The following is a 16,626-nucleotide window of genomic DNA, read 5'->3' as shown; positions in this document are numbered from 1 at the left end:
AAGAAAAATGTCATTGAGCTTGTTTGGGTGGAAAATGAATAAATAATAAAACCCCTGAGGCAAACAACATTCTTAAACATGATCTTTTCTCTCAGCTGTAAGCGTTAAAGAAACACTTTCTATCCTGCTGTGTTACAACAGCCCCATCTACAGGACATGTGGGGTCACTGAATGTTTTAAGTGTGAAATAGGGTGTAAATCCTGTGATTTGGACAATCTATGCCAAGCTGCAGGGATGCTGTCCTGGTGACTCATGCTGCCCCATTTCATCATACTTTCAGTTCAGAACAAACAGTGAGAGAGGGATATGTCATACGGTCGTCACATATGATAACGCCCTGTTCCTGCATGTTGGCATCAGTGTTGGTGTAGCTTCATTCCTGTGATTCTACTTCCTCCCACATTCCTGAGTCATGTTGACGGCAGATTGTAGAATGTCTCTGCAGTTATAAAATGTCTGGTGACACTCACAGACTGTAAGCAGTCCGCTGTCAGTTGATTGAATTCATATGACTTCCTTAAACTCTGTTGTCAAAGGAGGGCTTCTGCAATTCTCCAATTTGACTTAAATAGCCTCCTTTTCTGCTTCCTCAAACATAGCAGGGGGGTTGAGAAGACATTTGTCTACTGTTTACAATACTGCTCTGACAGCTGTCCAATGGGATTGAGTCCTTTGCTCATTTGTGTCTACGTCCTCTGACTGCAGAGCTGCAGTAGACATATTTGGCAAATAAATACTTTTCCCTGCCGCTTTTCTTTTGGCAAAATACCTTCAGCTTTACATTTTTGACATTAGTTTCCCAGGACCAAAAGTTTGATGAATAAATAAAGAGCATTTGCCTGATATTTCATTGACAACACCAACAGAAATTGCAATTTTGCCCAAATTTAATCAGTTGACTTGCAAAAAAGATCACCTGCTTGTCAGCAGCCACTCCCTCTCCTTTAGGGAATGACGTATTCACAGATGTACTTCTTCAGGCTGCGACACACCTCATCAGACCATTTTCCCTGTGCGACCACCGAGAGAACAACACAGCTCTCTCTCTTGGTGCCTGTGGGCTGCTTCTTGGATCGGTCCCAGTTGAAGAAGCTGATGGGCATGCTGTTGACGTCCACATACTGGCCTTCTTTCACTATGTCGGCCACACCGATCCAGAAGTCCTTGGAGGCCGGGGCACTCCTCTTTGCATAATCTCTCAGTTCATTATTTTCCATCAGGTCTCGCGGCGTTGCAAGAGTTCCTCCTTGTGCAATGCAGTCTTCGTTCGCCTCATGGTAATGTTTGGGTTCCTCAATTGTAAGATAACACTTCCTGTTAGCTTTGATGCCCCGAAGACAAACTGAAAACAAAAAAAAGGTCTGCTTCATATGTATGTCCGTTTGCAATTTAAGGGGTCTAAACATATTAATCTTATTATATATATATTATATTCCTCTTTCTTCCGCAAACAATGTACTTTATACTATCGCAGTATAAACCCATCTACATGTTCTGACATATTTTACACAGTGTTACATCACACTTATCCTCTTTTGTAATCCAAAGGTCCCTAACATGTAAATGATATGGATGTTGCTGCCCTCTGCTGGTTGTAAATCATTCTACGAGGATCAAAATCTGGATCAAAGTGGTGTTTTGTTATACATCTGAACTCCTGTTATGACTGCTACATCTGATCTAAATGTACAAGTAACACAGAGAAAAGGTTGAATGTGCTCCATCAATCACAGCTATCATACAAATTACAATACAGACTATTCCATTAATTATTCATACTTGAGATAAAAAAGGAACAAATGAATCTCATCTCATCTCCTCTTCGGATCACTGCTTCTTTCATCCGTATTGATTCAGGGAGAGTAATACCTGTCTGCAAAGCCTGCATCTCTTTCAGTGAGTTCACCTCGTGCCACAGCCTCTCCAGCTGGGACTTCACATCCTCTTCATCCGCCGCTGCATCTCAATGGAAAAGCAACAATGTCCCAGGTCAGAGGAACCAGTACGGCTGTACACCGACACATTCCTGACAGGTGCTTTATGAGCTTTCATGCTGTGTATAGTTACCAGAATGACGGGCTGACACGGCCTTTCTGGTGCGGGGCGGACGGCAGGAGCTGAAGTGCAGCAAAGAGAGGCAAAGGAGGAGGAAGAACGGTCGGGTCAGACGTGCCATTTCTCAGGCTAACAAAGCACAGGGGCAGCTTGTAAGAGTGTGAGAGGAACCAAAAACAGCACGGCCGGCTCAATATATACTGGCTCCCTGTATGCCCTTCTGGGTTCTTTCCCTACATTGGCTCATACTGTGTTTATTTTCTCCAGGGGGTGGTGTTGGAGTGAGGGTGGAGAGGCAAATAATGCTTTCCTTGTGTCTGGCTATTGATAAATATTTACTCGGGACAAGGTGCACTGAGCAGTATTCCCTTTCATTTCACAAACAAGCTGGAAATTCATTGACGGCGTATCACTGTTGCAGTGTTCTGCACCATATTGCTCTTCAAAGTCGATTCTGGAGACTGGAGAGATAATATTACACATCTGTGTCATCACACAGTGACAGCACGGCCACCTGTGAACGCTCATATGCTGTTACTCAGATGTGATACAGAAGGATTGCATACACACACACACACACACACACACACACACACACACACACACACCATATGCTATTGAATCAAAAATGGATTCATTCATGCCTTTCTGCCGTATCAAAACAAGTCACAGGGTAAATATTGTTGTTTGATATAAATATCTTTGCCAATCACACACAGTTGCATAATCTTACATAAAGCTGCTGTTAGATGTGAGGAAGTCCAGCTCTCTGCTTTGGTGCAGCCCAGGTTATTTTTAGAGGGAGATGTTGTAGACAGATGGGAGCTACTTAAAACGCTGCTGTCTGCTGGATCACAGGGACTCACAGAGCATTGATCTCCTGGATGGAGCGGCTCAGTTTAGCAATACAACCATTGGAACCATTCAGAGTAAAGTATCTCACGTTTAACTTTAAAGTCGCAAAGTTAAAACTGTATAATATTGTATGTATTTATTCTAAGGTTCTAACAAAAACAAACATTATACAGAATGTTCTCCAAATTCCCAAGCAGAGATCACACCACAGCAACTGGTTATGAAATGGTTGGAAGGTTGTATGGCATGCAGGATAATGGAGGAGGGCAAGGATTGGCTGGTTGTGTGGAGGTTCTGTCCCTCAGGCATCGTCTCGTCCATGCCTACGCAGAGCAAAGATTGTGAGACCTGAGGGAGAGATGGAGGCAGTGTGTGTCAAACTGAAAGAAGGAGCGGAATAAAGGTCTAAGAGGACGGTGGGGTGGGTTGTGTGTGGAGTAGCAGCGTGTTCAGATGGATGTGAGGGTTAAAGGCAGTGTAATGGCTGCCAGCAGGTAAGCTATGCTGTGTGCCAGCTGTGGCTGTGCAGGAAGATAAACCTCACTCCACTTCACCTCTGCTGGCATGCTGGTGGCTTGGCTGCCTGCTTGGGCGTTTAGCAAAGCGTGTCGGCCTCCCGATCCAAGCTCAGGGTGAGGTCAGATACAGAAGGGTGGGAAGGATTGGGTATGAAGGTGGGTCAAGGGAGTGGACATAAAATCTGTGAAGAAACTTTCTAGCAGAGAATGAAGCCATCAACAACTGCCTGCAATCAACAACACTACATTCACAAATAAGAACTTCTGTCTGAGTTATCATTTTCATCAGTTAGCACTAAACGGTTTGTTATCTCATTCAAACACATTTGAAGTCTCTCTGGCGCCCCCTACTGTTTAGATACAATACCCCCAAATTACCAACGTTGCTGTATGAGGCGACATGGAAAGAAAACAAACACTCACTTTGCAGATACATTTAATCTGATGAAACAGAACTGCACACAAAGAAACACAATAAAGTGCAACATAAAATATACAACCACAGATCAAACCATGTCTGCTCAGAGCTCCAGGATGGACGACGCTTCATCATTACAAGGCAAACTGAAGACACAAACATGCACACTGTGCGTGCCAGAAAGATAGTGAACCGGAGTCGAATGTCTTTCCAAAGTCACCTGTCATTTATTTATTTACTAAATAAACAAATTAACTTCTAGAATAATTGATCTCTTCAAATGAATCCAGTCTATCTACACTTTCAGTTCATTTAGAGGGAAGTCGGCCTGAGTTTGGGTGTTTGTCTTGACAAGCGTTTAATGTTTAGGACCCTAACACTTTATTATAACAGTATAATCACTTATTATTTTTATAGAAAATATCCTAGATGTAATATCTGGCTTTCATTTGATCAACACAGGCAAAAGAATGATTCATTAAACTGATCTGTGTTTATTCAGAATGTCTAACCTGCCTGTGTCTCTGGAGCACTCAGCAGTGAATCGCTCCCTAACACGCAACAGCAAATTACTCATTAGATCATTGTTCAGTGATTTGGTTAAAAGGTGTTTCAGTTTTTTGTTATTTGACCTTTTGTCTGTTTCATGAGGACCTCACACAGTCGATGCATTTCAAGTATCAGAGCGGTGAAGCTTCTCGCTCAAAGGCACTGGTGATCCCATAATAACACGGTAAGGTTGGCCCCTAATAGAGTAACTATCATGTAAATATTGACACACAGACGTCTGGTATCTCACCTGAGTCACTCTTTGCTGCAGTAACACAAGAGCGTGAGACACAACCGCGATTTCCCCAGCTCTGATTCACTCCCAACACTGATGGGGCTTTCTGGGACCTAAATTGGATTTGTCACATTTTTACAACTGTGAGCATTGACGGGGAAAACAAAAGGTCGCCGCTTCTTTCTGTGAACTCAAGAGATACAACAACATTCATTTCACTGACATTTGTTTGAGTCTCACTATTCCAATCTTAACAATAGCAAATAAGCACGTTTACATGCTTATTCAGTCAACTGCTCATGTGGCACTTGACAAGAATCAGGCAACAGGTAGATGTGTACTGTTCACAATAGAATAATACTAATATAATACTGAGAATTGCACTTATGTTAGGCTGATTCAGATTAGTCTTCATCGAAACGGACCAATAGACTGGGAAACATTAGGCAACAGGCAGAAGCACAAGCACATACATACATACATTCTGCAGATCGTAAGCATGTGTGTGTGTGTGTGTGTAGTATGTGTGTGTGTGTGTAGTGACCCTCCGTGTTGTCAGAATTTGAGTCTCCAGCGTGTAGACAGACGTGTTACAGGTGGACTTCAGCGCCTAATGGATGAAAGGCATCCGCTCCTTGCTGTCGTTGTCTCCCTCAGGCTCCTCTTCCTCCTCCCCTGCTTCACTTGTCTCTGTGCTGTCACTGGCCATCTAGTGTTAAAATTAGACCTGTTATCTTACACACACATGCTGAGGTACCAACACAAAACACAGCAGTAACCTGTGAGCAGATGTCCAGCAGAGCAGTGATATGTAAATCGGTCTGCTAACGGGCATATATATGAGTGTGTGAGTGTGTGTGTACATCTAATTTAGTTGTTCTAGATGTGATGCCGAGATCACCATGGAAACAGCTGCTGTAAAACAGGAGGAAATCCTACTCACTGTTCCCTCACTGCCCTGACTATACCTACAAATATAAGCACCGGGCAGGTTACTACAGCAAAACCTGAGTCGTGAATGATTAAAGAAGCTTCGCAATCGTATGAATCATTGCAGCAGAAGCAACTGGCGTCATCACAGAGAAGTCCTGCCAAAAATATAACAGCAAGGAAAGGGCAGGTTGAGTCAAAAATGAGCAGGATTTCATGTTGTTCAGCTCCCAAACCCATTTTCTGCAGCACAGTAAGACTTGGCCTGACCGGCTGAAGTCAGCTTACAAGTCAGAGTGTAAGGACTCATTCCAGAATACACTAAACTACATTTAAGCCAGTTTCTTAGCACGCTGGTTGACACTTGGAGCGGTGACCTCTGCTCAACATTAATATCTGGGGCTTCAGGGGTTACTGCGACGTGCCTGGGACGTTGTGGGGGCTCGAGCCACGACCCGACAACCCTCAGCAGAATAGGCACATATGGAGAATGGATGGACGGGTGCACAGTCAGTGGGATATCATATTGATACATACATACATATTATATGATCTCTTAACTCTTTCATAGCACAAGTCGATAAGTTTTTGAAAATTATTTAAATCAAATGAAAGCTGTCAGCCCGTTCAGCACCATGGACAGAGTCACACACTAAGCGTTGTCACATAGATGTGTATTGTCTAATACAGCCATTGTTACAATACCATAAACAAACACATATAGTTACCAGAGGCGTAGGAGACTTCTCCACATCCAGAATGAGTTTCCCTATATTACCTCTGTCATGAACCCTCTGCATGGCCTCTTTGACCTGAAGGTAAAACACAACAGTTCACTCACTTCACAAGGTTCACTGTCAGAATGAAGCAGTCACAGTCACAGAGCTATGCAAAACTAAATCAATCTAAGCTGCTCAGTCACAGTAATATGCTTGGACATAGTCATCAACACACATAATGACTTCAATAAATCAGGTGGAATATCACTTAAAAATCACTTTAAAATCAGTGACATCGATCTCAAAGTAATTGCAAAGTGAAGTGATTGGCATATTGAAGACATGTTTGGTTTTCTGTTCCTATCCACCCAAAGCAGAGGTTCAATCATGAGTGCATTTTTAATCAAAAATAAACTGAAAACATTTCTCTGCTGTCTCTCATTAGTGTGGTTTATTTAGAGCAATGATGCATGAAGTACAGACTGACTGTTTATCATCTGAGACATGTTGAACCTCCAAGCATACAAACTGACCAACAGGGGGCCTGCCAGTAACATTACAAACGCATTTCGCAATACCACAATACCAAGACCAAATCCTTTTTGTTAGTAAAAAATATTGTATTGTAAATATTCTTCTATATTATCACCATTCTGGTCTTCAGAATCAGCAAAGTGTCAGAAACACAACACTATCTTTACTATGACAAACCTTCATTTCAGAATATCTCACTGGTCTTAACGTCAGAGTCTAATAGTCTAATCACTCCACTGAGGCCTAACGATCTAACATCTATATTAAGCTTGGATGCGTTTTGCCTCGGCTGAACAAAGATCAAAGGAGCCATAACAGCAGAATGTTGCACATGAGATTTGATTTACTGAGGCTGAGGCAGGAAGAGTCCCCGTCTAACAGCCAGTAAGTGAAGAGAATAACAAACATCTATGCAGTTTTATATTTTGACTCCCGCATCAACCAACACACATAAGTCTTACATATACTGTAGTGACTCACACTGACTCAGGTCTTCACTGTGACTCACCTCTTGCATAAACGAATAATCAATGAGGGATACGGACAGCCAGACTTCCTGTATGTTTTTCAATAATCCTGTTTCTATCCAGGGAGCTTAGACCGGCTAAGACCAGACTGAATTTAACAGTTAAGACCAGAGGTAAACGTGTTTATACGAGACAATACCAAGACACACAGCAAAACCTTTTAATCTCTACATGAGAAAAGGAGCAGCAAATCAAACCAGCACAGCAGGGGGCCTTAACTCTAATCCCCATGATGTGTGAATATAACCGGATGACATAAGTCTGCATCTCAGCAGTAAAGCATCTTTGCTTTGCTATCTGCTGTAGTTCAAGCTGAGAGGCTGTCTGCTTCAGAAAATGAGAATTTTGCCTCGAATCATCCCTCAACTGCAGTCTAATTGCTGTGAGGCTAGCAGGAGAGGGAAGATGAGTGTGTCGGACCTGGTCCAACACAGAGCAGAGACCTGACTGCAGCCCCACAGACTCAAACCTGCTTCTACTCCAGAATGATCCAGTTTGTAAAAAGCATCTTTGCAAGTTCTGCTTTCTGGGTACAGTGGACTTACATACACACATTAAATCAGAAACTATTCCAGTACTTTGTTGCTGCCTGGGCAGGATTAGAGGAGCAAAGAGAGAAGATCCTCCAGTTTAGTGGCTATAATAAGACTTTCCTGGTACTTTGTGTTCACTGGCCAATAATGAATGTGATGGGTTCAGCCTCTCCTCCTTGGCACATCCGAGGAGAGAAAGAGCCAAATGAATATCCTCGGCCCCAATATAGCCAGCGGTGAGACAACCTCCCCTTATCCTGACACGGTCACACACACTCCAACTTTTCATTCCGGCCAAAAAAGAAAAAACTGTTGCCACGGTCAACATTTAAACTAACACAGTCTGAATTCAACTTCCATAATGAGGCTGGCTGTGGCCCCAGAACGCCACCCCACGCCATCCTACCCTTTAACAAGATTCTTCACGGACATCGCTTCCACTGAATAGCCCAAGTATTCTGCCAGCAGGACACGGAAGTTTCCCAGGACTGCTGAAAATCTGAAGCTGATACACACTCATATTATGTCTCGTAGTTCAGGCTGACTGACCATTGTCTCCTTGCTGCATCGCCTCACTTTATATCAGACGTGTTGTTGCAAAATTTTGGAGTATAAATCAACGATAAGACATAAAAGCTTACAGGCAGATGATATTTGGAGAGCAGTAGTGGGATCAAGCTGCTCACCTGAGTGTGTGGAGAGTAAATGCATAAGGAGATAACTTACTTTAACTAGTTAAATGCTGGATTTATAGGCACATAATCTAGATGTTAAGAGTTGCATACTTCAATTAGTGACCATTTCAGTTTAATGACAAAACTACAGTAAGTAACTGGTAGAATTGTCTGAAATCCTCATTAAATCCTGATAGGCGTGCCTCTGGGTAAAACAACCTGTCTCACCTTCATGTCTCGTGTTCTCAGGAGAAGAGAACCTTTCTGCCACAGTGACACCTGATCATCCATTACTCAATTCCCCATATCAGCTGCTGAGCATAGATCCTAACCCGTTTTCCACCAGTTTTCCCTCAATTCTACCATTGATTTGGTAAATAGTGTCTCTTCACCAACACCAGCCTTGAGTTTCTGGTTATCTACTTTGCCCCTCTGCCTTCCATCTGGTTTACCATCATAAATTTTCCTCTTCCTTTTCCCGGTAGCTTCTTCAAATCCTCCTTCAGTCAAAGCAGTTCTGGCATTGATACATCTTTTGGGAGCAACTTTTCATTCTGATTCCATCATTTTGCTTGGATAACCGCCCAAAATAATAAATGTCTAGTAAGAAGCGATGAAAGCAGTCTCTGCAGAGCTCTGCACAGTGGTTGGCTGCACCCACTGCCATCCAAAAAAGCTAATGGCAGCATTCATCTAATCATTGTTCATCAAATACTTAAGAATCATCTCTGCTGTGGGCTGAGATTTCCAGCCAAACAAGCAAATAGATTGTCAGCTCTGACTGCCTGCCGCTCTATCTATTTGTGTTTCATTCTGATAATATAGCAGCAGACAGATTCTTTGACTTATGCTGTTCAATCAGTAAGCCTAATTACAAACATGAATCAGTAACTCAGCGTGTATATTTATCCTCTGTGAATCATTCACATCTCTTATAAAATGACTCCAGTCCTTAATTACGGACTAGAAATAAAAGAGACCCATGGAAAACACTCACCATGTGGTCAGCTGATTGGGAGGAGGTCTGCCTGCCTCCATTAGAGAAAAAGGCAAATTGGCTCAGAACAGAACTTAGCTGAGTTGAGAAACATCTACATCATCAAATAACCTTAAATCCAATCCATGTTTCGACATCCGACGAACCTTCACAGACTGTAAAGCAGCACTGGTCGGTCTTCCCGGCTCACACACAGGCCTAAGAAGTGTCCACTGTGTGACAACTACTGCATTCACCTGCCAGACGTCACTCATGGAACAAAAGCCTTGGGATTTGACAACGTACAGACGTTCTGGTTGAACACCCAACACCATTTTCACATGAATGAAGCCAATTTCAGATCACAATGAGTTCACCAGGTGCTGCTGCTCAACAATAAGGACTCATGCTTCAAAGCTGCTGAAACATAAAAAGCCAATTAAACTTTGACTGAAGATGCCTTCTGTGTCTGAGGGCTCAAATCCACACACACACACACACATACAAGAGAAACGACAAACACACACACACACACCTCACAGCAGTATCACAGGAGTCTAATAACACATTAATACCGTTTCTCCAATACGATGTTGTAGCAAGAGTGAATGCTCAGGGTGTTCTTCTATATTGGTGCTAATTCAAAGACATGATAAACTGTGGAAATAACAAATGAATAGAGAGGGAGATTGTAAAAAGGGAGAGAGACGTGATTGATGTATGGCTCACAGAGTGTGTGTGGGTGTGAGTTAATAGTGGAACAGGAAAACACAACCGAGCCACCATCTGTGGAAGAACAGAAAGAGGCAGTGACGACAAAGGCAAGATGTTTACCTCTGAACCCTGCTGGACTCTTTACTGTCATGTCGCCTAATTGGATGGGACCCTGAGCAGCGTTTGAAGGCTTTGACTCTTTGCTGCTATATCAGAAAGACTATTCCAATATTCACTGCCCACACTGTTACACCCATAAGCAATGATGCAAGACATGCTGGTTTGTTTTAAACATGTCCAGCAAGTAGCAGCACTACATCAATAATATTGGCTTACACACCTATGGCATAAATGAACTACTTGTTTTGTGTTTGAATACATGCTTCAAATATTACAATAAATACATAACGCTTGTCCTTACACATTCATTTCTACATAATTCCAGATCTATTGCAGGTCACTCTACTATCTCAATACTAACTTATACTCGACTACCAACGGAACAAACACGTATTCAAATCCTCAAACAGTGGGATCCAGCTCTAAAGATAATGTTCATTATAATATGATCATCATCTCTCTTCCCCCCAGTCTCTTACCTCCTCCAGGGCCCACAGGGAGTCCACCACCGGCCTGATCTTCTTCTGCTCATAAAGAGACAAGAGTTTGTCCATGGTTGCTTTCACCAGACTACACTTCCCCTGCCTGAAGAGGAGGTTGAGGAGCGAGAATCCTGCAATGACTTTGTTCTCCTCGTAAAGTTTAATCGGGTTCACCTTCTCCACCTGCCACCACTGAAGAGATCAAACCACAGACACACATTCATCCTGTGAGTGACTCTCTTGTGTTTGTGTCTCATTTGCCATGAAGTGTTCACAGGGTAGTAACAAGGGATCCTTTCCTACAAATGTTGATGACAGACTGCATCGCCCACTCACAGATTTTGCAAAGCTGAAGAAACTCTTTGTTTCCCCAGTTACCATGTTGGATGCGCCTGGAAAAACAAAAAGAAAAGGTTTGCTGGATGCTGTGCAAATGGCTGGAAAGACGTGACTGGTCAACAATGGCGGGTGAGGGGTTCAGGTGGGGGAGGACAGTTGGCACCTTTAGACCTTTCAGATCTGTGCAAGCATGCCCGAGCACATCCTCAGTACAATTAGAACTAATGAATTCCTCTCCCTGTAATGCTGTTAATCAATTCATAATGTGCATGTGTCAGAAACTTAAGTCGGTCAGACACATCTGAGAGTTGACAGACGCTAAAGCAATTAACAGAGATCCCACACAGTATGAATGAGGGATAACACACGTAATACAGACTAGGGAGGGTTTATTCATTCTTTGACAGCCAGTTTAGTGCCATAAGATTCAGCTGCAGCATGACTTAAATACATCAAACAGACAAAATGAACGAGCCAAGGCTGCATGAGCACACAGCCGGGGCAGGATTCTCACCGTAAAGGATGTAGGTTCCCAGTGGCTTGAGCAGCCCCAGGCTTTTCCCTGTGTTCTCCCCACACAGGCAGTCCAGCACAATGTCTACTCCCTCTGGTGAAATCCTGAAGCATAACACAGCAAATTAAAGCTGCAATGAGATGATGACACATCCGTCCAAAGGATAACTAGAGGGGTGCACATACCTCCACCGAGACCAAAACATGTCTGAGTGAAATTCCTCTTCTTTATTTGATCATCGTTACTACTTTGCAACATTCACACAGAAGAGATAAGAGCCAGTTTGGGATTTGACCAGAGGACCTTCTGCCTGTGATTGAACAGTGCTAACGACTAAAAACCCACATGATTAGAACCAGACATATTTCGGGCTTGTTGGGCCTTGGTGGAGGTATGCTTTCCGATTCTAGTTCTGCAGGTTTGGTTGAGAAAGAGTGGAAGTAGTTACAGGCAAACTAAGGACCTCAACGGGAATGAAAGCATTAGTGAGTCTTTCAAGTGTTAGACGGCTCAGTTTGTTCATTTTGTGGAGACAAAGTGGTGTTATTAAACTTATTTTGCGATACTGAACAGGTTCTGCTCTGAATATCTACAAGCAGCTTGAGCAGCCGAGGTTCAAGGTTGACTTTACATGCAGAATAACACAAAGTGATACTGGTGCGTTTGTGAGTGCGACAGGAAAGTAAAACCAATTATACGTCTATTGAGTCGGGTGATTTATATTCATCTGGAGCTGCTGGTTCTCCACAGTGACACACACACACACACACACACACACACCGCTCTTATAAAGCATTAGTGTCTACTTATGGACACATTACTGTTCTTCACTTACATGCGTAGATTATATCACAACACAAAACGTTTATGTAAATATTCCAATCAAACAAGTTTAGCATAAAGAGACCTGTGAAAGGCTGAAAGGTGAAAGAGAAATGTCCTCGTTCCTCACTTTCTACCTTGTGGCCTGAGACACCTGCTCAGCCCAACGACTCGGGAGCCTCGTGATTCCCATGATCTTGCCTTTTGTTAAAAAGAGTAATTTAATTTTACTTTGTGCCTGATCCTGAGAAGAATGTGTGAGCCAGAGAGATGAAAGAGCTGTTAATCCACTACCATCGCTTACATGCAGGCAGAGAGCATGAAACAGAAATGATGTCTGAATCTCTGAGCAGCATAACCAGAGAAGCGTATATGTTTAGCCTCTTTAGTACAGTGTTCCTAAGCTACACTTACATTTATTCAGGGTAAATGACTTAGCAGTGCATTAATACCAAGCACAATCATGTAAAGTTAGAGATAAAGCTCTGAAGCAGGAAAAAAAGCTTTGACATGTAAATACTGAAACTTAACAGAATATTTGAGGTAAAACTTCAGCAGCATTGCAGCAAATTCCAAACAATGCAGATTGTTTGTGGTAGAAATTGGCTCAGTGTGTTGTGTTGGGAATGGAATGCGGTATCAGTGCTCAGCACTAATTGGCTCAGTTGTTCCACATTGCCGGTGCAGACCTCCGCCCTACACAATGCAAATGCTCTCTGAGATGAGCTATGTTGCCATGGGGACCATGACCACACAAGACCAAATAAGGCAACAGGTAACATCTGCATCCCTGCAGAGCCCTCATCCCTCAGTGTGGCCACGTTAGCACATGAGTTCACATTGATGCTGAGAGCGTGAACCTGCTGGACCACAATCTCAAATGTGATCTCATCCTCAGAATAACAAAGTACACTCAATTATTTTCAGTGGAATGAATGACTGAATATTCATTATCAAGGCATGAATGTGATAAGACAGAGAAACTTTACACTCTTACTTTCTGACTTCTTGAATATAATCAACAGTTCTGTCGAAGAGGTGAGTCACAGAGTCTCTGATGGCTGCATGTTTGAAACATGAGGCGATCCCAAAGACGGTGACATTGGGCACAGTGGAGCACAGCTGAGCCACAGCTTGACCCTGAAAGTAACAAAAAGCAGAGAGAGGCACAACTCAAGAATATAAGAAAAGCAGCAGATTCCACTGTGAAACAAGAAACACAAATTCTTTCAACATGAGATACAATGTAAAAGAATTATAATACTTTGCAATTCTCTAGACAGAAAGCTCCCCCAGTGCAACGATGCCATCTGCACATATGAAGGGATGATAGGTTCTAACTATGCTACTCCCACAAGATTCTGTCCTGCTCCCTCCAAAGCAAAGTCATATTTACCCCTCCTCTTATGGCTTTCCCCACCAAAAATGTGAAAATTGACTTTAGATGCAGAGATAATGTACCACTGCAGACTGGCCTGCACAAGGTCTCAGCTGAAACTACATCAAAACCTACTTTGCATTTTTACACAGAATAATAAAAGGGAATTGCAAACAAAGCAGGTCTTTAGAGACGCTGTAACTACTGGGAAGGAACCAGGTAGAAAGTTGGAAAAATATCATATTTGCCAATGTCACTAGGCTCTCCATAAACAATACTAACTTCTTCTCCTTCTTCTTCCACTTCCACTCTATAATAAAATAAAACACATTTCTCTGAGGCGGTTGCCACTGTTTTATCCTCACAACACTAGTGCACCCTCTAATGACATTTTGATGCAAATAAAGGTGGTTGCAGACTTACTACAGCACCTCCTGCTGAGTGAACCAACACGGACATCCCCTCTCGCAAATTGGCCACCTCAAAGAGCATCATGTAAGCAGTCAGGAAGTTGAGGGAGAATGCTGCAGCCTCAGTGAAGCTCATCTCATCTGGCATCTTATAGACAAAATCCGCTGGTGTGCAAACAACCTCTGCCCAGGCATTGTAATTCACAAAGGCCATAACTCTGTCGCCAATCTGGAAGAAACATTGAAGGGGAGCTGGTCAACAGGCAGCCAGTGATGATGTAAGTAAGGGATATGGATTTGAGAATATACATAATAGATGTTAATGTACATAATAATGATCACACTCTGGGCATCACCAACCTCAAATCCAGGTGTGTTTTCACTCACTGACTCCACTATGCCACAGCATTCAAATCCAGGCACAATAGGAGGTTTGGGAGGATTGTCGATGGTTCCCTGACGCACCATGAGATCCAGGAAGTTCAAACCACTGCAACAGCAGCAAAAACATGACATCATGTTAAACATTCAACATGAAATATTTGGATGGATGCTGCAGAACATTCTCTAATCAGTCCAATCAATCAGATATTCAAATTTGGTGATCTGCTTCCAAGTCTATGCTGTACAAACATACACAGTCACAAAGATTGGAGTCTCTGCTTCGTCCCTTGAACAGCACATAAAGGCTACAATGAAGACAACCTTTCACTCCCTTCATAACACAGCCAGGGTCCAGTTCTCTCACTACCAGATAAAGACTATTTGATACATGTGACATGTTATTGAAGACTTTTAGCTGCAGCGTCCTACTTCTACTAAATTGTCTGCTTACCCAAGCAAACCTCACCCAAACTCCTAAAGCACAGCGGAGGAAATCTCTCACTCAACTGCTTCTCCCAAGATTTCTTCCAATTTCCAGATGTAGGTATGTTAAGGATTCCCATATGCCTTATGCCACATCTCTCTACTTACTCATCACTCACTAAATGATGACCTAATCAGAACACCAGTGTTTGACTGATTTATAATGAATGTTGGTGTTCTGTACCTGAAGCTCTTTGCCTGCTCAGCATCAAACCTTTATCCTTCAATGTGCCTGCGACAGTTTGACTCTTTCATTGTCAACAATGTCAAAGTTGGTATTGTTTTCATTTAATACTTCCTCACTTTTAATATTTTATTTACGATATTGATTCATTTAAAGTGTCCTGAAACACATCAGTGTGTTAATGCACTCTAAATGAACTTTAGGTTATTTAAGAGGAGTATTCAACAGGTCACCGCTATGGCTTCTGTCTCACTTTCTGTCTCACTTCTGTCTAATTTTGCCAACACATCACAAGGATTACTGGACTGTAATCACCTGAAATCAAACCAAGGTTGGAGATTTGCAACCTACAAGAGGCCAAGCTACTAATTGAGCTACTTTTTCAGTAGCTTGACAGTTTGATGTAGTAAGCTACTTTTCTCAAGCGTTGTATAACAATTAACTACTTTAGCTTGATACAGTTTGATTACTTTAAATCCTGAGTGGCTTGTAGCTTGAAAGGCTACAATTTCTTAGTAGCTTCTCCAACACTGCATTACAAGAGATCAAGCATATACAGTAAATATGAATCATACGTAAATAAATCTCATACTACACGTTTGTAGTTTGGTTTACTGTGTGTTGCAGTCAGTCAGGCTCATGTAGCGGAAAGGACCTGTGGCTCAGGACAAAGATATTTCCCAAACAGAAAAGCATCACTCCTCCACGCTTCTAATCCACCGCCGTGTGGGAATAACGGGACTCGAACACCTGAGCACCATAAGTGCACATGCAGCACAGAGCCCAGACTGGCCGCTGGTCCCCGTCTTTACCAGGCTTTGACGCGGATCTTCACTTCGCCCTCCCGCGGCTCAGGCATTGCCTTCCTGGCCACCCGGAGTTTGTTGAGCCCTCCGAACCCCGCCAGGATCACCGCCCGCATCTCTTTGGCATCAGCTGAAGGTTCCACATGTTCCGCGTCTTTCTTCCCCGCGTTCCTCTCGATCATGTGCTCGGTCTCCTCCGTCATATCTGCTCCTTCTTTCGCCATGTCGGGGACCAGCTGCTCTCCGCTTCCAGCTCAGAGTGACGAGGTGTGCGGGCAGCTGAGCCGCTGTGTGGATGCTGCCTGAGCACACTGGAGCTCCAAATACCTCAACTTCATCCGCACCAACATGGGGAATTCATCTGATCAACCTGCTGATTTAACATTACATCTGCATTAAACTGTTTATTATAATGAGATGCGCGGCGTGATCGAGCAACTTATTTTCCTCCTGAAAACGCTTTGAA

The 16,626-nt window shown here is 42.9% G+C and overlaps 2 protein-coding genes across 3 annotated transcripts; both read right to left on the bottom strand.

The window, feature by feature from the left end:
• Positions 1-870: 870 nt before the first annotated feature.
• Positions 871-2,242, bottom strand: clec3a (C-type lectin domain family 3, member A). Of its 2 annotated transcripts, none has more exons than XM_076155445.1 (3): positions 2,069-2,242; positions 1,871-1,963; positions 871-1,343 (listed from the first exon to the last, which is right to left on the bottom strand). In XM_076155445.1, the coding sequence occupies exons 1-3, from the start codon at positions 2,175-2,177 to the stop codon at positions 946-948; spliced, it is 600 nt and encodes a 199-aa protein (XP_076011560.1). In that variant the 5' UTR covers positions 2,178-2,242; the 3' UTR covers positions 871-945. The 2 variants fall into 2 exon arrangements, with proteins under 2 accessions (XP_076011560.1, XP_076011561.1); XM_076155446.1 differs by having other exon boundaries at positions 1,871-1,957.
• Positions 2,243-3,950: 1,708 nt separating this feature from the next.
• On the bottom strand, positions 3,951-16,515 carry vat1l (vesicle amine transport 1-like). The gene is made up of 9 exons (XM_076156042.1): positions 16,167-16,515; positions 14,664-14,793; positions 14,317-14,532; positions 13,513-13,655; positions 11,694-11,797; positions 11,177-11,232; positions 10,838-11,032; positions 6,290-6,373; positions 3,951-5,340 (listed from the first exon to the last, which is right to left on the bottom strand). Exons 1-9 carry the CDS (start codon positions 16,382-16,384, stop codon positions 5,242-5,244), a joined length of 1,245 nt encoding a protein of 414 aa, XP_076012157.1. The 5' UTR covers positions 16,385-16,515; the 3' UTR covers positions 3,951-5,241.
• Positions 16,516-16,626: the final 111 nt, after the last annotated feature.

Source organism: Genypterus blacodes, unplaced genomic scaffold, assembly GCF_046128005.1.
Source record: "Genypterus blacodes isolate CSIRO-AG114 ecotype Tasmania unplaced genomic scaffold, CSIRO-AGI_Gbla_v1 ptg000067l_1, whole genome shotgun sequence".
NCBI lineage: Eukaryota > Metazoa > Chordata > Actinopteri > Ophidiiformes > Ophidiidae > Genypterus > Genypterus blacodes.
Note: the sequence above shows the minus strand (reverse complement) of the source record. Positions and strands in the feature narration are given on the sequence as shown.